Source organism: Rhipicephalus sanguineus, chromosome 4, assembly GCF_013339695.2.
Source record: "Rhipicephalus sanguineus isolate Rsan-2018 chromosome 4, BIME_Rsan_1.4, whole genome shotgun sequence".
Classification (NCBI taxonomy): domain Eukaryota; kingdom Metazoa; phylum Arthropoda; class Arachnida; order Ixodida; family Ixodidae; genus Rhipicephalus; species Rhipicephalus sanguineus.
This window is the reverse complement of record NC_051179.1, coordinates 34,400,446-34,421,767: the sequence shown is the minus strand read 5'-3', so window position 1 is coordinate 34,421,767 and position 21,322 is coordinate 34,400,446. Positions and strand designations below refer to the sequence as shown.

The 21,322-nt window shown below is 46.5% G+C and overlaps 2 protein-coding genes across 2 annotated transcripts; both read left to right on the top strand.

Moving 5' to 3' along the window:
• Positions 1-7,592: 7,592 nt before the first annotated feature.
• LOC119391132 (WW domain-binding protein 11-like) lies at positions 7,593-13,559 on the top strand. The gene is made up of 3 exons (XM_037658807.2): positions 7,593-7,637; positions 8,889-8,942; positions 12,515-13,559. The coding sequence occupies exons 1-3, from the start codon at positions 7,617-7,619 to the stop codon at positions 13,382-13,384; spliced, it is 945 nt and encodes a 314-aa protein (XP_037514735.2). The 5' UTR covers positions 7,593-7,616; the 3' UTR covers positions 13,385-13,559.
• A 1,522-nt stretch (positions 13,560-15,081) lies between these two features.
• On the top strand, positions 15,082-17,296 carry LOC119389755 (uncharacterized). Its single transcript, XM_037657133.2, has 4 exons — positions 15,082-15,153; positions 15,864-15,921; positions 16,063-16,154; positions 17,111-17,296. Exons 1-4 carry the CDS (start codon positions 15,109-15,111, stop codon positions 17,288-17,290), a joined length of 375 nt encoding a protein of 124 aa, XP_037513061.1. The 5' UTR covers positions 15,082-15,108; the 3' UTR covers positions 17,291-17,296.
• Positions 17,297-21,322: the final 4,026 nt, after the last annotated feature.

Genomic DNA, 21,322 nt, shown 5'->3' with positions numbered 1-21,322 from the left:
GATTCCGTGATTGCGAAAACCGTGATCGGGTATTGCGAAAACCGTGACGGTTTTCAAAACCGAAAACTTAACAACGGTATTTGCACCATTGTGCGGAGGCATCTTATTGAAAATGACAGCCCGCTAGCTGGTCGGCAAGCAGAGCATCGACTCTACCCAATTACAAAAGCGGGAAGCAAAAGCTGTTATCAGCGAAGGCTATAAATAGCTGTCATGGTAAGCAGCTAAAGCAACCCCATTAAGTTGTTTCGGAACAAAAGTAATATACCTTCAGCAAGAAATACAAAACTTTGGAGATACTAGCAGATATTTTATAGAAATGAAACAAAATTGGTCGCAGTTAATAAACTTTCAAGCGAACATTTTTGTGCATCGGCGTTTAGTGCTACATTACCGTATATACAGATATATAATAACAAATTTCCGAATGTATCGAAGTATCTTAAGATACATTTTGAATGTATCGTATCGGATACAATCGGCGCTGTAGTATCTTGTATCTGTATCTCAAATACTTCTTGCCTGAGTATCTTGTATCGTATCGCGATACAATTTCAAAGTATCTTTGCCCAGCCCTGCTGTCGACTGATGTATACGTATGCTTCAGACTGTAGATACTCATTGTTAAACACAGTGAAGACTATATGTAGCGTTTTTTTTTTCTAAAAGAGCCAAATGCACCTTAACTGAAACTGAGAAAAACGCACTTTTTTGCTACTGCCAATGTGGTCGGGGCCGCTCCAACAATTTTTTTGCTAGCGTGTTCCTATCTCCTAAGTACTTCAAATCTATATTGCGGCTAAAATCTATTAGCCCACTATCGTCGGTATTCAAGAGTAAACTTTGTATTCGGCTCTTATAGATTGGAACATTTCATTTGGGCTTGAATTAGCTCGTAACAGGAGTCTAAAACGATTTGAATGTACGGTATAGCAATATTTTGCGATAAAATTGACATCCTCCTTGTGCTTCCGTCGGTGCCGTCCTCCGTCGCATGCGCGTAATGGCGATGAAGAGACTTGAAGAGCGAGTGGTCGTTCCTGGCAAAAGGCGCACTATTCTGGACTGTCGGCAGCGTTTTCTTCTTCTTGGGATCTATTGAAGGCCTAGAAAAGTGCTCCAGCTCTTCTTCTTCTGAGCTCGTTTTATGCCGTGCCGTTTCGGATCACTTCTTCTTCAAGGAATGGATCGATGCCCAATATCTTCATTTCATATGTCTTTTTTTTCCAATATACCGTCTTGGAGCGAAAGAAGGACATTAAACTGTAGCGCTAAACTCGAAAAGAAACACCAAGAGGCAAAAAGAAGTAGGAAAGTCGACCTCTTACTCTTTATATTCGAGTTCTGCCCTACAACATCATGTGCTTCAGTAGCGCCAACTCGCCCTAGAAAAACTAATTGTGGAACATGAACACGATAGCAAAGCAACAAGGGCACAAATGAAACAGATTAGATGACACCCTGTTGGTTGTTTTGGTCACGATTGTTGAGGCAGCGCTGGTTTAATGAATGTGGCTCAGTTTGATTGAAACAGATCCAGCATTTGGCCCACTTTTGATTAGAAACTGCCTTTTTGAGTTCACATTACAATCGGGAATTGTCTCATTTTGATTCCAACTGCTTTAGAAGTTAAAGATAATTAGGTGCGCTTTACGCTCCCGCGAAATTTAGCACAGTTTTGGTTTCTGCATTTGGCTCTTTAAAAAAGAAAACGCCACATATGTCAATGTTCACTCGTCGTTTGACGGGCTGCTGGCCTGCAAAAACGGCCTTAACATCCATCAAGAAAACTAACTCTCGTATAACAGAGAGCTGAGCTATTCGGTAAGTATTCATTCTAAAAGACTTCTAACAGGGACGCAAGACGGAAGACACCACAAACGCCGACTAACGACTGCAAAGGCGCACAACGGAGGAAAAGAAAGGAGGCACGAAAACTTATCTGCGCATGCCCAGGCAGTAAGCGAACCGGTCAATCCGGCAGACGTGGAGGTCTACGTGAAAGATAACTGTTAAGGCTTTCTTCTTCATGCAAGGTAATTAAGTGACGGTTGGCTCACGCATGTGCTACCACTGTTATCGATATGCCATGCCTCTGCCATTAGACGCGTTTCTTCATTCCTGTGCCTATAAAAAACTGCACGTTCATAGAATTTTGGCGTGCACTTACAATATCGACAATGCAAAAATAGAAGGGCAGCCTCCGGTTAGCGATATCTTACGTTCCAATAATCTCTGGTTAATACAGCGGCCCTTCTGTTCTACGTAGAATCGGCCGCGGCTAAAAGGAACTTTATACACCACAGCTCTACGGCAATCAGTGAATTCGTTCGTGTGTTCTACGAAAATGTCAGGCCGTTTCTTGTATATTGTTCGCCTATTGCCTGGGCATGCGCAGATAAGTTTTTGTGCCATCTTCCTTTTCCGCCGTTGTGCGCCCTTGCAGTTGTTAGTCGGCGTTTGTGGTGTCTTGGCTTCCTTCTTGTGTCCGTGTTTGCATGCCCAATCTTATATATAGAATGAATATCTCTCGTATTTTTTTTGTTCCGGCTTTCTTCCATTTACGACAAGTAATCAATTAAAGTTGAAAAGTCAATTGTGAACCGAATATGGCTTAGCTCACAAAGTCATTGACGCAACGTTGTCACCTGATATTTAGATTCATTACATTGGTACATGAATAAATATATTGAGCGTTTTCGTAATCTGCTCCTGTCAAAAGGTAATTCCGAAGAGTGTGTAGATACAGCGATGTTGTTTATTCGCAGGTGAGCAACTTTTTCTATGCCTGTACAAGTGCCATGGGAGAGCATAGCAAAGTCAAGAGTGAGTAATTATTCTCCATGCAATATCTGGACAACTGAGCAGCGTGTTGTATTCCGCACGCCTTTGGTTTAGTCGGACATAACTTTGACCAATTCAATTAATCATTCTATGCGATGCTGTCCAGGCTTTTCCTTTCGCAGCTGGAGGAAAGTCTTCACGATGGATTTCGTGACAATTCTCACTCTTCTTTAGCATCGCATAGATTAAGCTATATTGAAACACTTTTAGTATGTTAATATTCTGGACATCCAGTTCCAGCCTCTAATACGAGAAAACAAAAAGAAAAAAACGAGAGATACATTCTTGGTGTCTTGACCAGATGCATTCGCCTGTGAATAATGAAAAATGGCGGTGTTTGAAGAGCCACCCAAGACGTCAACGTGCTCCCACAAGGACTCACTGATGTTCGTAATCAGCTAATAAGCTAAATAAGCGAGTAAGAAGAGCTGAACTTTTTCGCCCGAGGTTGGCAACCCGGGTTGTCTTCGAGCACGGTGGGGGAATACAGTGGAACGCAATAAAGATAATTTTGGCCATCTTGTGTCGATGCATGTTGTCAGAAGTGGCTCGGTGACTTTTCCACATACTGCGAATGCTGAGCGCGAAATGTATTGCTGTGTTGGTTTCACACGAAGGTATACTTTTATGACAAAAATTGGGACAAAGGAAGAAGGATTCTACTAATGTAAAGATAACGTTAAGAACAACAGAAAAAAAATCCTCCACTGAATGAGGTCCTGATTAGGTGTCTGATAAAAAATGCCGTGGAAAAAATAATGGCAAATAATGGCAATGAATCATATCTGTTGCAAACTGCTTTATGTGGTATAGTGCTGTCTTGTCTTGTCGCGCACCTGTCAAGCCAAACCTTCAGTGAGCTTCAGAAGCCTGAATTTGATTATCCCAAGTAATGATGCAGTGCCTACATGGCAATATTTTTTTCATTATGTCAACGCTCGACATCGGTTAGAGCGTGGTGACTAGGATTGTTTTTGTTTTTTTTCACCGCATTGCTGTGCGAAAGTTTCTGTCTACCGACTGATAGCTTGCACCTGACGTCATGGACGCAACACATGGCTCCAACATTGCGGCTTAGATGACGTCAAGGCAGTATAATCCCTCAGCGATTAACCTGCTTCAGTGTGGTAACGACGTCGCTGGGACGTCACTGGGCCTTTGTGCAATGAATAACGAAGGAACCAGCACGCGATGTACTGATAACACTAACGTGACATCACAAAGTTCGCGTCCCACCATGTTGGTGCTCCAACATGGCAGTTTCAGTGACGTCAGTGCAAACCATCTATAGCAAATTGCAAATGAATTCACGAACTTTTTGTTCGCTACTTTGAAATGGGTCGACCAACCCTTGCTAATACACTGTGCGACGTCCTTATTGGCTGGCATCTGTACCTGCGTTGAATCACATTGTAAGAGCCACATCTGTGAACACGGTTCTTGTTTCTTGGTGCTCTATTACCAAATTTCGCGCCTAGTGCTATCCCTACAAAACTAACGTTAGCTTTTTTTTTTTCACAGCGTACACGCCAAGTACCTCTGTTATCGCTTAATAGATTGAAACAATATGGTATACGACTGAAACTGGAACTTTACGTGGTTAACACGCCAGTGTGGTCAATTGGTTATAGCTGACCCGAACGTCGCCGGTTCTACCACGGCCGTGGCGACCGAATTTTGATGGACGAGAAATGCTAGAGGCTCGTGTACTTAGATTTAGATGCACGTTAAAGAACGCCAGATGGCGAAAATTTCCGGGGCCGTCCACTGCGGCATTCCTCATAATCACATCGTGGTTTTGTGACGTAAAATCCCAGCAATTATTATTAAGTTTCCGTGGTTTGAATACTTCTGTTTTGATGCAGCGGAAGGATTCATCTTCGACATCATCTACGGCTTCGGGTGTGCCCTGAATTTCATCAGCGATATCATGATGATCCAAGCGTTGAGAAACCTGGTACGTGAAGACTGGGAATCCTCGTTTGCAGTGGCAGAATACTTCATTACGTTTGCTCAAACGCGCTCACTCGACATTGTCCTTAAGCAGTGGTTCTGTGGCACCGAGGAAGGTGACATTCACCTGAAGGCAATAACAAGCAACGAAAGAAATCTCATAGGTCTCCCTTATGCAATCGCCTAAGACGACTCGAAGGAAGCCATCTTCTTTTTCTTCTGAGTAGATGTATTTTGTCATCGGTAAAGCCGCTTCAGCGCAAACAAAACAGCAACACAGAAAAACAAGACTGGACACCTTTAACGTAGTGACCTTGTTGCTCATGTTTCGCCCATGTTGTCGTCCTGCTGCCTGTTTTTCTTCTTAATACAATGACTAGTCCCATAAGTGCATATGGTTTTTGTCCTATTTTCTACGCAATCGTTCTATTATAATGCTGAACCCACAGCGTCCCTGCGTAACACTTGTGTCCTCCCACACAACCTATTCCATCCAGTTGTATGTGTCGGTGTTTACATCGTGATGTGTATTCATGCTGGAACCGCTTAAAAGAGAGCCTTTGTACATCTGTAGTGTGTGCCATTGTGAACGCAGAGAGAAGCGAAGGAGAAGTTCCGACTGTTCATCATCTGGAACACCTTGACGACCTGTGGCTGCTACGTCACGGATATCTTCCAGAATATTTTCATCAGCAAGCACGTAAGAGGCCACTATTTGTCTTAGTTTTAATACATTTTGTTTGAATACATTTCTTTTCGTGAAATATAGTGTATCGGGCAAAAGATAACATTTCGTTGCTTGATGAAAAGTATGGGCACTTTCACAGAGGCATTGTTCATAGAATACAGTGGTTTCTCAGATAAAAAATTCCACAGCATATCCACGGGGTGAATGATGATGAGTGGGGCGGAGCTCTCGTACGGCAGGATCTTGGCGGCGACGTCGCGCAGCTTCACGCCCAGTACATCATCAACGACGTGAGATCGGGCCGGTTTATACTAAAGGGTCGATGAGAGTCATGGCGACTTGCAGCTCACTTTAATTTTACATGTACGCTGTGAATTTTTATTGTTTAATCACGCACAGGAGAAATCTCACCAGGCACTACCTTGGAGGTAAACAATGGCTGCTAATGGGGAATGAGAGACAGAAGAAGTCGGCTTTTAGCTAACACTTACACTTCTACTTCTACTAACGTTTCCTACTGGAACATGCCAATGGCTGCTAATGGGGAATGAGAGACAGAAGAAGTCGGTTTTTAGTTAACGCGCACGCTGCGAATTTTTTATTGTTCAACAACGCACAGGAGAAATCTCCCACCGGCACCACCTTGGAGGTCAAGATCTGGTACTAGCGTTAAGACTGGTTACGCACTACGACGGGGACGAACGGGTGCCGCTTTAAGGAGCTTCGCCCCTAAAATAGTAATCATAGAATACACGGCTATAGGACATTAATAATAATAATAATATCTGGGGTTTAACGTCCCAAAACCACCATATGATTATGAGAGACGCCGTAGTGGAGGGCTCCGGAAATTTCGACCACCTGGGGTTCTTTAATGTGCACCTAAATCTAAGTACACGGGCCTCAAACATTTTCGCCTCCATCGGAAATGCAGCCGCCGCGGCCGGGATTCGATCCCGCGACCTTCGGGTCAGCAGTCGAGCGCCATAACCACTAGACCACCGTGGCGGGGCCGGCTATAGGACAGTCGTGTTCGGTCATGAGTTGTCTTCCGTCGTCGCGGTTTATTTTCCTGCAATAATTATCTGACTACGCAGAATTTTGTATTAAGATCTTGACTTCCGATGACAAAAGTCTTGTTTTTATTCCGTATGTATAAATATCTCATTCAGTTGTTGTTATTATGCTATGTTCTGAGCAACATTTCCTCTCAGTTGTACTCGTAGCGCACGAAGCGCCAGAAATCTCACATGATTACATGTGTTGCGTCGCGAAATCTGCAGTCCCTAAAGTGATTCGGTAAACTAACTAGACACCCATTACTTAACACCCAAGTCCCATGGTAGTGACAGGCTGTCATTGCTGACAGTTTCTCCAAACCACGAGCTGGGCTTTCAACATCACAGTAGCAGTCTATGCGCAATGATTAGGCAATTACATGTTGTCAAGCCTGCCGCGAGCGTAAATAGTTCCTTCAAATCACAGTTAGGAGTGCCCATGCCACAGCCTGCAGTCAGGTAATTTTTGTACCTCGGGGCGCTATGTGTGAAGCATTGAGAATTACTGCACTAAATGTCCTGACCGCATCCATGGCTTTACCGTCTTGCATTGATTTCAGATGTCCAGTTACTTGAGCAGTTATTTGGCTTGATATTTGTGTAAGCTGAGCGGAGTCGGTGTACCGCACATAGTCCGATCAGTTTCATGCAGTGCAGACAAAGCTATCCATTCCATGACCAAGCGACGCAGAAGAGGTCCACAACGACGCCTACATTGTCCACCTCTGACCACACGACGCAGACTGCGTGGTTCAATAACATTCGCTGGCAGGCTAGTTGGTCATGCATAGTTCACAGGTAAAAACAGCACAAACGAAACAAAACCCAAGGGAAGACACGGGACAGACTGCGTGGTGTAATCTCACGGACGGATTAGTGGGGCACGATGGCCGGGCCTTCCTCCCTTACCTCGAATGTGCAGCCTATTCTCGTTGCTGATTGGATAGCACAAATTCTGCAGCTCGCACTGCTCTGCCCGGAGTTTGCTTGGTTATATTCGAATAACACAATGATTTTTTTAAATTCTTATTCCCGTTGTTTAGATGAAACTTGACAAGGACCAGCTGGGAGGCATGGACGAAGCATCGGCTCGAGTAAGTGAAATGAACGACGTCATGACGCCTGGGTTAATTTATTACTTCCAATAATAAACCATTAAACAAACCAGGTCATGTGATCATGTGGGATGAAAGCGGGTCGAGCGAGTAGGACACGTGCCCGCTCTTACTATATATGATACATAGTTGTCCTTTTTTTTTAGATGTGAAGCACCTTATAGCGGAGTTCAATCCGGTGGTGGTGGTGTGCGGCGTGACCACCTTTACTGCGCATGCGCAATACCCTCTCCATACACCTCCTCACCCTCTCCACTTTCCCTCTCTCCCCTCCCAATCTCCCATTTCCCTTCCCTCTCTCCACTTTTCCTCTCCCATATCCCCTCCCCTCTCCTCCTACCCTCTCCTTTCCCTCTCTCCACTCTCCCTCTCTCCCCTCCCCTCTCCCCTTTTCCTCTCCACTCTCCACTTCTCCTCACCCCTTTCCCTCTGAAACACGGGCTCTACATGCCGAAACGCTGCTTCGCATCGCCTCAGGTCCCCTTTAGCGGGAGATGGTGTGATTTGTTTCTTTTTTTTTTTTTGAACGAAATAATGGTAAAAACGGGCCCCTTGATCCAGTTCCTTTCTTTCGTACATTTCATTGCGAGGGTCCCCACAACCACAGGTTTTCGATACTATTAGGTAGCATGCGAGGGTTTATAGGTCAGCTACCAGCTCCTAAAGAATCACGTGCTGCGGGACACCACGTGGCAAAAATGATCCCCATTCGCTACCGTAGCTACAAAATATATCGACGTCGAATCAGCAAAGCTGCATGCCACAGGCTGTAATCGAAGCCAAACGAATCGAGACGCCGTGTTTACAGCGCAAGTTGATTTGGTTTTGGTGGAGCCGCTGCACCTCTTACACGGCCTACCCGTTACGTCGGTTCAGTAAGTTTTGCAGAAGGGCATTTTGCGAAATAGCGAATCAAGTTCAAGCGTCAATTTTCTTCGGTTTCGAGTACGCTTACTGTTTTAGGTTTCATATTAGGATATCCGACATCGTCAAAGAAAGGGTAATCGGGGGGTAATTTGAAGAGGCCTTCATCTTGCGCTGGACGTAAAAATAGGTTGATGATGGGGGCGAGCATTTTTGTAGATTGCTTTGGAATTGATATTCGCGGGTAAGAAAATGCGTCGTGCCACTTAACTGACGTTAGCTCTGCTACGCTTATTCAGCAGTGTCTTGCGTCTTCTTTATCACTTACCTTCACTTTCCCGTTCTGTATTCGTCTTACTTTTTCAGAACACGATATTTTACTTTTCCACATTCTTGAGTACGGCGATCTTTGCTGCAAAGGTAAGAGTGCAATGCGTGCTGTCCTATTTATATTTACCTAAAACATTGTCACATCCTCATTCGTGCGACTTATATTCCGAATACGAATATTTTACGTGGATTTAGAGCATACATGCTGACGTAACCGATTACAAAACGGTATCCGAGACTCGAAGTGTAAGCTGAGTATCTCAGAGGCTGTAGTCAAGCGATGCTCGTAATGCCGTCGTGGAAAAAAAAAAGCGCGAAATGCGCTCGATATCAAGAATGACATGAATGCGCAACATACTTTACACATGGAGGAAGAGTGAGGAAATAAAAAACTAGAAGGGAGCGTGACATGAAATGAGACAGCATGTAGCGCTAATCCTTCCTATGTTTTCAGATGCATCGGCTTCGGAGAAAACTGCCGCCCATTTGCTGGGTCTCGTTGATATGCCTCCCCCGTATTGTCAAAACACTGCCTGCAAGAAAGAGAGAGGGAGGGGGGTGGGTGGGTTGGAAGCTTCAATGCAGTTAGAACGTTTTCTGTGACTTTCAGTGCTGTCCAATTTCAATTTTTAAGCTGAAGGGAACTACGCAACTACTAAACAAGAGGGCACAGACAGTTACGACTCCGCCAGCGCTCACTACGCCAGCGCTCACTACACCCAAGAAATCGTCGTGTGTACAGATCTTTAGCTTTCAAGCGCTTTCCAGTGGAAGAGCTTTACTCCAATGTACGTGGGCATCGGTGAGGCCACCAGGGATTGAAATGAGGTTGTTTATGTATTTGGGCATTGAGCGGTATACCTTCGTTCTCACTTTCTCTTCGCTAAGTGTTCGAAGCGTGTTGTAAATACGTACGTACTTTACATAAGCCACTTGAAAAATTCAGCAGCCCTTGCCCTATCGGGAAAATAGGGGCAAGTGAAGCCTGGCGTGTGAGGGCCAGTCGTACTTTTCTTTCTTTCTTTCTTTCTTTCTTTCTTTCTTTCTTTCTTTCTTTCTTTCTTTCTTTCTTTCTTTCTTTCTTTCTTTCTTTCTTTCTTTCTTTCTTTCTTTCTTTCTTTCTTTCTTTCTTTCTTTCTTTCTTTATTTATTTATTTATTTATTTATTTATTTATTTCTATCGCGTCGCGCAATGCTCCCTCCTAACTGTTTCCTTCCTCCATGCCGGGAATCGGACCTTCATTTACGTGCTTAGCAGCGAAACACTTCAACTACTAAAGGCAACAACAACGGCCATGCGTTCATATTCAGACAACAATGAAATGTGGCGACGTTAAATAACAAGCCACCCCGATAAACAATCAGATCGCCATATATCGGTTACGGCCAGTGTTGTATGCGTTACCGGAAAAAAGTAACTAAATACGTTACTCGTTACGCTAAAGAAAAAGGAACGCGTTACCGCCCTGCGTTACCCGTGAAAAGAGCTAACGCGTTACCGTTACCGTTACCGAAAAAAAGTAACGGGCGTTACTTCTACCGTTACCCCATAGTCAGAAATCTTAATCAGTGCGTCCTCGCCTCAAGATCCTACAATAGCAACTTTATAAAACTCATACTTATAAGTCGCATTAAAGTTGTCGTCGAAACAAAAAATTTACTCGAAATACTGATTAAACTAGAACAATTTGCCCAAATCTGTCGTATCTTCGCAGCACTACAGGGGCCTAAAGTTGCCTGTATAGTTACAAGATATGGCGTCTAACTCTGTGGCACATGGGGAAGCTATTTTTCGGAATGGGTAATTAAACACAAACTGATATATTTCATCATCAACGATCTCCGCAATGAAAACATCACTGAATAAACTTGCAGTAGTTATGATGGTGTGCTTCTACTACCAAAATAAATGCGCAAATTTTGTAGCAAATGGCATAAATGTGGGGAAAATTATTTGCGCGCGTAAACAAGTTTGTTTTTTCAATTTGACCTGTATATTTGCTGCAAGTATTACGACTACGCATGTGAAAGTGTTCAAGATCAGCCTCGCTTGCTCAGGAGTTCAATAATTAAAAACGCAGGCGCAGTTGCAAATAGCAAGAAGCAAAACTAATTTTGAATACGAAGTTTATAAACAGTGCTAGAGTAGTGGAGGAACAGTTTCCTAATGTAAATACAAATTGCTGAATATAAGCAACAGCTGCGTTTCAAAGCATTAATCGGACAGCTTGACTGGCTTATTAGTGAATACGTCCGCACCTATGCTAAATAGGAGCTCGACGGAAGCATTATATGCAAGGGCGTCCGCAGAAATTTTTCCAGGGGGGTGCATCCACTGGGGGGGGGGGGGGGGGGGGGGGGGTTCAATACCGTGACTTGACCGGCAAGGTTAGTCAATAATATGTAATAACGTGCAAAGTTGGCTGGCAATCCTGAAGGCCGTTTCACACGGATATGCGGACCTTTTGTGTGCTAACCAACGTGTGCAGCTTATTGCTACTGCATGGAAAGATATTATCCGAAATTCCAGGGGGGGGGGGGCAGCCGCCCCCCCTTGCACCCCCCTCCGGACGCCCATGATTATATGGTAGTCCTGTATTCACTTTAAGGAAGAGCTGGTGAACGTGCGGAGAGCTTTCCTTGAGCCCGCTCGTGGCGATGCCATGCGTCATCAAAGGTACCGAGACAGTCGCTCATCTTTGGTTAGCGATTACGTTCAGAAGGCATTTCCGAAGAAGTCATCTTCCTTTTGCAGGGGCGTAGCCAGAAATTTTTTTCGCGGGGCGTGGGGGGGGGGGGGTTCAACTATACTTCATGTAAGTTCGTGCGCGCGTTTGTATGTGTGCTCGTATATATACGCACGCAAAACTGAAAAATTTGGGGGGGGGGGAAGAGTTGAACCCCCCCCCCCCCCAACCCTCCCGCCCGGCTATGCCCCTGCTCCTTTGCGCTGAAGATCACATCGAGCGTTGACGCCCACAAGCCGAGCGGATCTCTACAGCTCCCTTTTGACGGTTACGAGGACCGAATTACACTTCGCTGCATCGACAATCAACGACAACTTGAACTTGGATAGCAAGGTAGGAAATCCATTTAATAAATTTCGGCAATTTCTCGCCATTCCAATGCCCCGCGCAAGAAAGGACCCCGTGCGGGGTCGCTTTGTCAACGCTTGGCGGGCCAGTACAGTAGTCTGCCGCAGCGACCAAATAACGTCGGGGCAAGCTCTGAGAGAGGCGCTCCTACAAGACGAATGAATTTTGTGTAAGTCTGCGAGGATAATTGGAACGAAAAGTAACGAGTAACGTGACACCTCACGTTACTGAAAAATGGTAACGAAAGGACGTTACCCGTTATGGTTCCGAAATAGTAACGAGTACGTTACTAAGTTACTGAAAAAAGTAACACGTTACCGGTAACGCCGTTACTTGTAACGCGTTACCGCCAACACTGGTTACGGCTGATCGCCGCCAAGCCCACGATCGAGACAGCATCAATTATTGGATAACGGCGCATACAAACACGCATGCGACCGGCACACCTTCGAGGGCCGCGTTTCTGTACGCCCTCCGGCGCCGGGCTTTTCGCGTATGACACCGTCATCGAAATCTGAGTTATAAAAGCTTCACTTGAATCTGCAGTCTGTTATCACTCCATTTCAGGGTGGTATTCTGTACGCCTTCTACCAGATGTACCAGAACTACGATCAGGTGGTGGCTGACGAGGAGGCACGGCTTCGCGGTGAACAGCAAGGCCCCTCCGCCAATGCACCGGCGGGCGCCGGATACATGTTCCAACAAGGAAACGCAGTCGGGGTTCCCGCCGTGGAAACCACTGCTCCTATGGCTCTTCCGATGGGTGGACAGCAAATGGTGCCTTCGGGCTGGCAGGTAGTTCCCACCGGTACCGCTCCTGGTTGGCCAGGGATGCCTCAAGGGATGCCTCAAGGGATGCCTCAAGGTATGCCTCAAGGGATTCCTCAAGGGATTCCTCAAGGTGTGCCTCAAGGCATGCCTCAAGGGCCAGGGATGCCTCAAGCAGTGGGGCAGCCGTACTACGTAATGATTCCACCACCTCGCCCGCTAGGACAGCAGCAAGCAGCGGCTCCCAATCAGCAGATGTCTTTCTCGTCCGGCGGAATCGTGTACATGCCTTACTACCCCGGAGTGCAGCCCCAGCCTATGGCAGGCCAACCAGTTATAGCTCCGAGTACGACTGCCGAAGCCAAGACGGCCGAGCCGGCGTCCGCCAAGTCTTCGCCGGATAATAAGACGACACCGGACGCGCCGCGCGCCCGAGCGAGTCCAGAACACGATACGCCGGCCAAGGCAACTACTGCAACTTCGCAGGATTCGTCACCGAAGGTTCATGGTCCACAGACCGAAGTTGCAACGGCTGATGCTAAACCCGGCGAGTCCGGGCATGCCTCGGAGGCCGTGGCTCACGAAAAGGAACATGGTCACCATCACAAACAGCACCACACTCCTCCAAAGCGGAAGATGTCGTCTGAACCAAGGCCGCCATCTGATTGATGCCTCTGAGTAGCCTGGGCCTACACATGCTCAGCCTGACTGAGATGCCCAAGCTAACTGTCCACCCGGCGATGCCGTGATCTGCGACCGCGGTGGAACTGCTTCAGTGTAAGGCGCGCTGTCATGAGCACCCGTTGGCGAGATACTTTTTCAGTGGCGCGCAATAAATTACCCGTATATCTCACTTTTCTCAGAAGTTCATCAGGCATTCTAGATTGAAGATTCTCGGGCATTCCAAGCTTGCATTTTCACATAACGCAATGATGTGTTCCTTGACGCTAATGTGAGCCAAACAATATGGACGTTTAATTGCGGAAGGCAACGGGCCGATTAATGGAGTGCTTAATAATGAAATCCTATGAATTTGTCCATCGTTTACTAGTAGGAAATAATTCCGTGGGTCGCTAGTGTGTCGCTGACACGTCGTCGCTCGGTTGCTAGCTTAACGGCGTCGGAGAGAGCATATCAGATGCCCATAGCTTTTCCGTAAGCATGCTTGGTCTACGTTCATCGAAAAACCGTGCGTCCGTAACGTGTACGTTATGGTTCATAGGAATAGAACAAGTCTTAGGTAGGCACATAGGACATCGCCGTATTGCTGTAGGAAGCAAGCAGGCCACTGCAGTGCAGTGGCCGCCACAAGTAACCGTACCATACTGTCGGCAAAAGGAATTATCGTGCATTGGGCGTAACAGGTAACCATAACATGGAGTCGGCGCATAAGAAGAGCTGGACATAAGTACAGTTGCTATATATGTATATATACGCTTGGACTACAGTGTATATACTCGTATATAGCCCAGGCCAGCGCTGCCCAGGCCAGCCCAGGCGTAAGGCATGGAGGGGCGGACGTTGATGCGCGTGTTAATTTGGTAACGAGGAGAGGGCTCGAGAACATTCCCAATAGTGTGTACCGCACAAGGATGCTGCCCTCAGACCTCACAGGTTTGGAGACCTGGCCTTTGGTCAGTCTGGCTGCTGACTGCGTCGTTATGAAAAGTGAGAGTCTGTTATTGTCGGATGAGAGATGCGTCGGCGCCTGCGAGACATTTTCTTCATAAAGCAGGGAAAAGATCAATGGTGCTCGGATCGTTGGAAGCATCCGTAACTGCACAAAACAGATAATTGTTTCAAAGAGAAGGACGAAGCTATTTGAGAGGAGGAGGAGGATACAACTTTATTGACGCCATGAAATGGGTCAGGTGAGGAGGGGGGGGGGGGGAATGGGTGCAGGGAAAAGATAGCCGATGGGCCCTCGGGCCGCTTTAGGTGGCCGAAAGTCCTTGCGCTTCGGCGACCCCCATGGCCCAGCACACTATCCGGAGTTGGTCGTCGGCGGGCAAAATTCTAGACAGCAGTAGATTTACAGTGTACCCTGTGTAATTCTTGTAGGGTAAGTAACAATCGCTCGTTGCTCCATTGCAAAGCAGCTGTCCATAGAAACCATCAGGGTCACTGTGCGAATTCAAGGAACGGGTTTGATCGAGCCTTGTTATGAGTACTGAAGTTGGTGTTGCACGAATTTTTCCGGCCCCGTGTAGTGGTTTGTTGTTGTTGCTGTTTGCTTTTTTAAAGCACTTGCATTAATAGTTTACATGGCACAGATATCAGGCACAGCCCCACAGCTGTCTCTCGTGGCACGTGCAAGTGGAGCATGCGGAAGGAAGAAGAAGCAACGATTCCGGCTTTGGCGTGTCGCTCGGTTCTACGTTTCATCTCTCGAGATGCAAGACCTCCGGTTTCTGTACTTTATTCTGTACCTCTGCACTGTAAGTGAACGAATCAACAGAGTGTCTCGCTATTTTTGACGCGGACTGCTTATTTCCTGCAGCGATACTTAAAAATGTGTCTAGAGGTACTTATCATTTTGGCCTGGTTTCTTAAAAGGGGCATGGGCATAGGCGTGCGCAGGGTTCCCCATTAGGGGGGGGCAAAAGTTCGTCGCAGCGCCCACCCCCGTCTACTAAGTCAATGCATGGGGCAGACTTTGCCCCCCCCCCCTCTTAGGTGATTAAGGGGGGCGGCCGCCCCCCCTGCCCCCCCTGTGCGCACGCCGATGGGCATGGGGCATCCTGTAATGCTTTGAAATGAGTGAATTGCCTGCCAGAAATATATTACGGAAACATACTTCTAAAAGATGTGGCGCTCGCTGAGATATTACGAGGGCTGTATTTACCTTTGCCACCCCTCCTGATCGTCCTTCGGAACATGGGGCGACCCCATGTTCCACGCAGAGTATGAGAAGACAGTTTTGTTTAGGCATTCTTCCATAAATGGGGAAAATAAATTCAAGTTCGAAATTCAGTTAGCACCGGGCTACGGCTTAGCTAAAATGTCCCCTGTCTTCAATCGGTCAACCAGTCACTCAGATATATTAAATAGGTAGATAAGCAAACTTATTGAAACTTCTTTTTTAATCTGTTACTGCCAACGGCTTTTCCAGAATGTGCATATATACGTTGCTGTTGTTTCTTCCCAGGCGAGCAACTTTTTTTTCGCTGGGTCTAGTGCCATGGGTGCCCACAGCAAAACCAACAGTGAGTAGTCGTTTTCGATTTCACATCTCAAAAGCGTTGTATTTCAGCACGTGTTTGGTCAATAGAGGCAAAGCTTGAGCCACTACCCTCAATCAGTGCGATGTGACCGGGGTTTCCTTCAGTGCTTCTCTTTTGATGCAGAGGAAGGAATCATCTTCGACATCATCTACGGTCTCGGATCTGTTCTCAATCTGGTGAGCGACGTTGTGATGCTCCAAGCGTTGAGAAAACCGGTACGTGAACAGCGAGAACTCTCATTCATTCATTCATTCATTCATTCATTCATTCATTCATTCATTCATTCATTCATTCATTCATTCATTCATTAAAAACCGCCAGCAGGGGCATTACATATGGTGTATTACACAGGGGTATTACGTTTTCAGACCGACTTCCGATTGCTTAGTGTTGTTTCACTATAAACTGCACTCGTTGAAAATTGCTGTGTGTCACGAGTCTCTCGGAATGCGGTTGGGTAGCCTGAAGTATGCTTCACATCGAACCTGAGTGTAAAGCAAACTTGAGCTTAAACTGTCGCACGTAAACACCTTGCCACCTTTGGAACTGGTGGGCTCAACGCAACACCTTTTTAACGCAACACCTGCATCTATAAGGGAATTCTACAAGCTAAAAATGACATTAATCTACAGCTGTTTCATTTGCGTAGAAACTGGACTACATAAAGGTTATTACAGGTTATAACTGTGTAACTCCTAGTGTGTGTTTTATTTGTGTGTTTTATTGTGTGCGCACAGCTTGGCTGTGGCCACGTGAGTGTTTGACCTTAGAGAGGTCGTTGTAGTGCGTATTTGAACAGGCTTACAGAAGGCAAGATCAGAATGCACGGGCAGTGACCATCTTGCACAGGTTGCGCTCCTGGTGCCAGATGTTCTCCGCGCCTCGCCTGTTGTATTTGTGCTTCAGTAGCTTCATCCAAGTGTGTACCAGCTTGTCTAGAAACAACTAGCACACTTCAGTTTTTGCGCACTCTGTCTATTACATATTGTTTAAATAGTGAACCAACTGTCTTTGTAAAATCAGTGTGTTCCCTCACATCACTTCCATCCAGTTGCATTTGACGGATGAATGTTGCTTACAACAAAATCTATACTCATGCCAGGAACGCTTAGAGCTAGCACTTTTGCATAACTGCTGTGTTCTGTCATCTCTGCCATCACAACAAATACAGAGCGAGGCAAAGGTGAAGTTTCGACTGTTCCTCATCTGGAACACCTTGACGACCGGCGCCTACTACGTCACGGATTTATTCCTGAGTGATTTCAACAGCAAGCATGTAAGAAGACGCTTGTTTGTTCAAATAGAAATACTTCTTTTGTGTGTGAATCTTGGTGTCCCGTGGAAATTATAACTATTCGTTACATTATGAAGGATATGGATACTTCCTCGTAAGTGTGTTCGACGAAACGCTAGGTGTCTCAGTTGAATAAAGAACTGGTACGTCATACCGTCATGGGACAATAATGCAGTATCTTTTTTTTTCTTGTAGGGGTGCTCGAATGTTCTAAAATTTAAAATATCGAATCGAATAGAGTGCGAAGTCGACGGCGCACGACGTGGATCTCAAGTAAAAAAAGATGGGAGAAATTTCTTCTTGCGTCTAATCATGTCATCAGGTGGGGCCACTGCCGTAGCACTGGCGTCGTCTCTTGCAATATTGTTCAACGACACCGGCTTCGGCGTGTAAAGCCATGTTGGGGGTGACTTGTGTGCCATGCGGGGAAGCCACATTTAGGGGCCGTTACACTCTCGAACATTCGAAGTAGGGGTCACGTAGAACGGCTCCTCCATTGGTCACCTCTTATCACGTGACGTTGTCTGTGCGCAAGTTTCACGGAATGGTTAGTGGCGTACGACGGGCAAGCCTTTCCCACTGGCCGTTCACGGTGTTAATTTGCTGACACGAATCTCATGCCTTTCACTGAACTGCCCGCTGTTCTATCTTTGTATGTGCATTAACTGGTCTATTCTTCTTCCACCTGTTCAGATAAAACTTGAAAAAGAGCACCTGCGAGACATGGACGAAGAGTCTGCTCGAGTAAGTGAAACCAGTGATGCCATTTCACATGGTTTACTTCAGTGATTTTGCGAACAAATCAGCAAGCAAAGAAAACAAGTATTGTGACAGGCCATTTAACTTAAAGGAGCGCGAGAACACACACACACACGCACGCACACAGCGTGGTCGGAGCACCCCTTGAATAAAATCTTTGCTGCGGCCCTGCTTACAGATGTAGGCTCTGAAACTGATGTCTCATGTTGTCAGAAATGAGAGAAACTCGAAATTTGGTGCTTCGAGCGTTCTCGTAGTCTGCTTCAGTGATTTAGCGTCGTGCATAGGTTATTACCTCATATTTAACGCCATCTTTGCTGTGCTTAAGCTGAAGTGTTGTGCGCCTTCCTTATATTTCGATTTCTTGTTTTTTTTCTTTGTTCCTATAACTTTTCAGCATACGATATTTTACGCCTCCATATTGATCAGCACGGTGGTGTTTCTAGTAAAGGTAAGGATCCAACAAGTGTTGTCCTTGTTTGTATTTTCCTAAAGCATGTGCATTCTGATTTGGGCTACTTATATTGAAGGTCTTCATCCTGCAGTGCACATACAATACACTAAAAATGATGATGATGATACGGGAGTTCTTATACGGCCTGGGAGCATGCATGCGGACAGGATAGATTGGAACCCAGCATCCAAGATCGCAAGTGCACGCTGACGATCTCAGATGCCGCTGGTCTGAACTGCATGATGGCTGGGAAAAACATTGCACGTAGCGCGCTTATGGTCTCGAAAGCCATGAAGTTACGCAGTCTGCTTTACAACAGCCTGCTCGTGACGGATTGTCATTACTTTCTTTTGAATACGCGTTCCCGCCGTTGCAGTTGGTGCCGCTGACGTCGCGCTGGCATGGTTTTCAAGTGCATGCGCAGTCAGTGCGTGCAAGGTGGCGTGCGTGAAAGGCGCGCAGTGTTTGGCTGTAAAATAGAATAATCCACCTGAATGCATAAGCACTGTCCTTTGTCGGCTCTACCAGATTTAGGGCAGCCTTTCGGCTTCCGTTGCCGGACCATTGTGTCCTGCACTATCTAGCTGCATGGTCTACTGTAGGTTCTGAATGGTCTACTGTAGGTTCTGGGACAAACAGACAGTAAATATCCGACTTTGTATAATATTTTCTTTCAGTGCTGAGAAGCGGCAATGGACCTTAGTATCATCAACAGTCGGAGTGAACTTAATACAGTGACCTTATAGAACAGCTGTCCAACTCACAATATAAGTTTAGATGGTCAGTAAATATACGCGCGCTCATTTCCGTGACGTCAAGCGCTCTTTAGAGTTTAAGACGATTAATTTTGCTGTAGATCAATTTTCTATAGTGTCGTATGTATTTTGGATTGAACGTCCTGGTTAAGTTTACTGGAGATCCTGATGTCAGTGTACGGCCAAAGGCAATATCTTAACTGACACACAGACTTATTGTTTCTCAAGAAGCTAGGTATTTATACTAGCAAAGCAAGGACACTTAAGCTGAGAGCGAGCACCAGCTGGCGCTGCTTTCTTACAGATGTGAAGGGTAAGTTCGCTGTAGTTTTATGGTCGAGCTTGTACTGATATGTTAACTTGTCAAATTATGATGCATGCATGGAGCGCCGCTGACAGCACTCCACGTCACGTTATAGCGTTCTGAGGCGCCTGCAGTGCAACGCTAATTCTTCATTTCTTATTAATTCGATAGGTTGCCCTTAGATTCAGCGCACTTTACCATGCAACACAACAAGGCTGTAAAGTATACTAACAAATTTGTTCAGATCCTAAAGTGTTGTAAAGATCGGCGAAATGAGTGAAACGTCCCACGGATCTCCCTCAACGCATCGCTTTCGAGCGAATTTACCATGTGCCGCGTCGCGCTTAGAGGAAATGGCAGTTTCGCTCGGCAGAAACTTCAGCGTAGCGCTCAAGCTTTCTGTCGCTTTCAATACTGTCAGATTTTAAGGCAAGGCAATGTATATGGAAAGTTCTCCTCACGGTCGCGCTTGTGTGCACTTTACTATGGAGTCGCTTAGGATATCACTCGATTTCAGGGCGGTATCCTGTACGCTTTCTACCAGATGTACCAGGACTACGATCAGGTGGTGGCCAACGAGGAGGCACGGATTCGCGGTACACCACGCACCCTGCTCGCCAATGAACCGTCGGTCGGATACATGTTCCAACCTGAAAATGTACTCGGTGTTCCAGCTATCGCTGCAGGCCCAGCACTTCTCCCGGCTCCTTCGACGAGTGGATTCCGAATGGCGACTCCGGGCTGGTCGGGCGATCCCAGTAGCACGTCCCAAGCGAAGGGACAACCGTACTACGTCGCGATTCAACAACCTCGCTCGCCAGGACAGCAGCAAACTCCCACGCAGCCGAAGTTTATTCCTCCCGGCGAAATCGTGTACGTGCAATACTGCACCGGTGTCCAGCCCCAGCTGACGGTGGTGGACCAGTCAGCGATAGACCCGAGTCCGACTGCCGTAGCGACGTCGGCTGGGGCTGCGTCCGTCGGGCCTCCTCTGGACAAATGGACAACTCCGGACGCGCCTCCTACCCGAGCGAGCTCAAATCCCGATGCACGAGCCAAGACAAGCCAAGTATTGGTCACGCCTGGCGAAGATCAGGTACCTGCGGGCTCGCGGTCGTCGGCTCCTGCCCGAGCTTCACGGACTTGGCTACCGATGGCTCATGATCCACGGGACGAGGTTGAAGCGGCTGAAGCTACGTCCGGCGAGTCCGCGTATGTCTCGGCTTTCGTGGCTCGAGGAAAGCCGGACGGTCGCAACCCGCACGGAACTTCATCAAAGCGAGATACGTCGCCTGTGTCGGGGCCGCCAACCGATAAGTCTGGGCCAGGTGGTGCACATGCGTAGCGAGCGGCTGGGTCGAGCTGGCGAAACTACGTCAGCTCATCAACCTACATCAGCTCGTCAGGCGACATCATTTGTAACGGCGGTATTCAATAAGAACAATGCTCTGCGCGGTGCTACAAGCACCCATTCGCGAGCTACGTACACATTTATTGGGGCCCAGTAAATTACTCGTATATCAGCCTTTCTTGATTGTTTCTATAAAATTTGGTTCTCGGACCATCTGAACGCACGTTCACAAAAAGCTATTACATTAGAATTTATCGGTAATAAGGTTAGCGAAGGTGACTGGTCAATGTACATACACCGCTTATACGAATGAAAGCCTGTGGATTCGACCGCCGATTCCAGTTCAATGTAACAGTTAGAGCGTTATACTCAATATGAGTGCTTACGAATAAAATCTTCTGAACTTGTCTTCTGATTAGTTGCGTGCAAAATTTAGTGCCACTCTAGTACGTCATTTACATGGAGG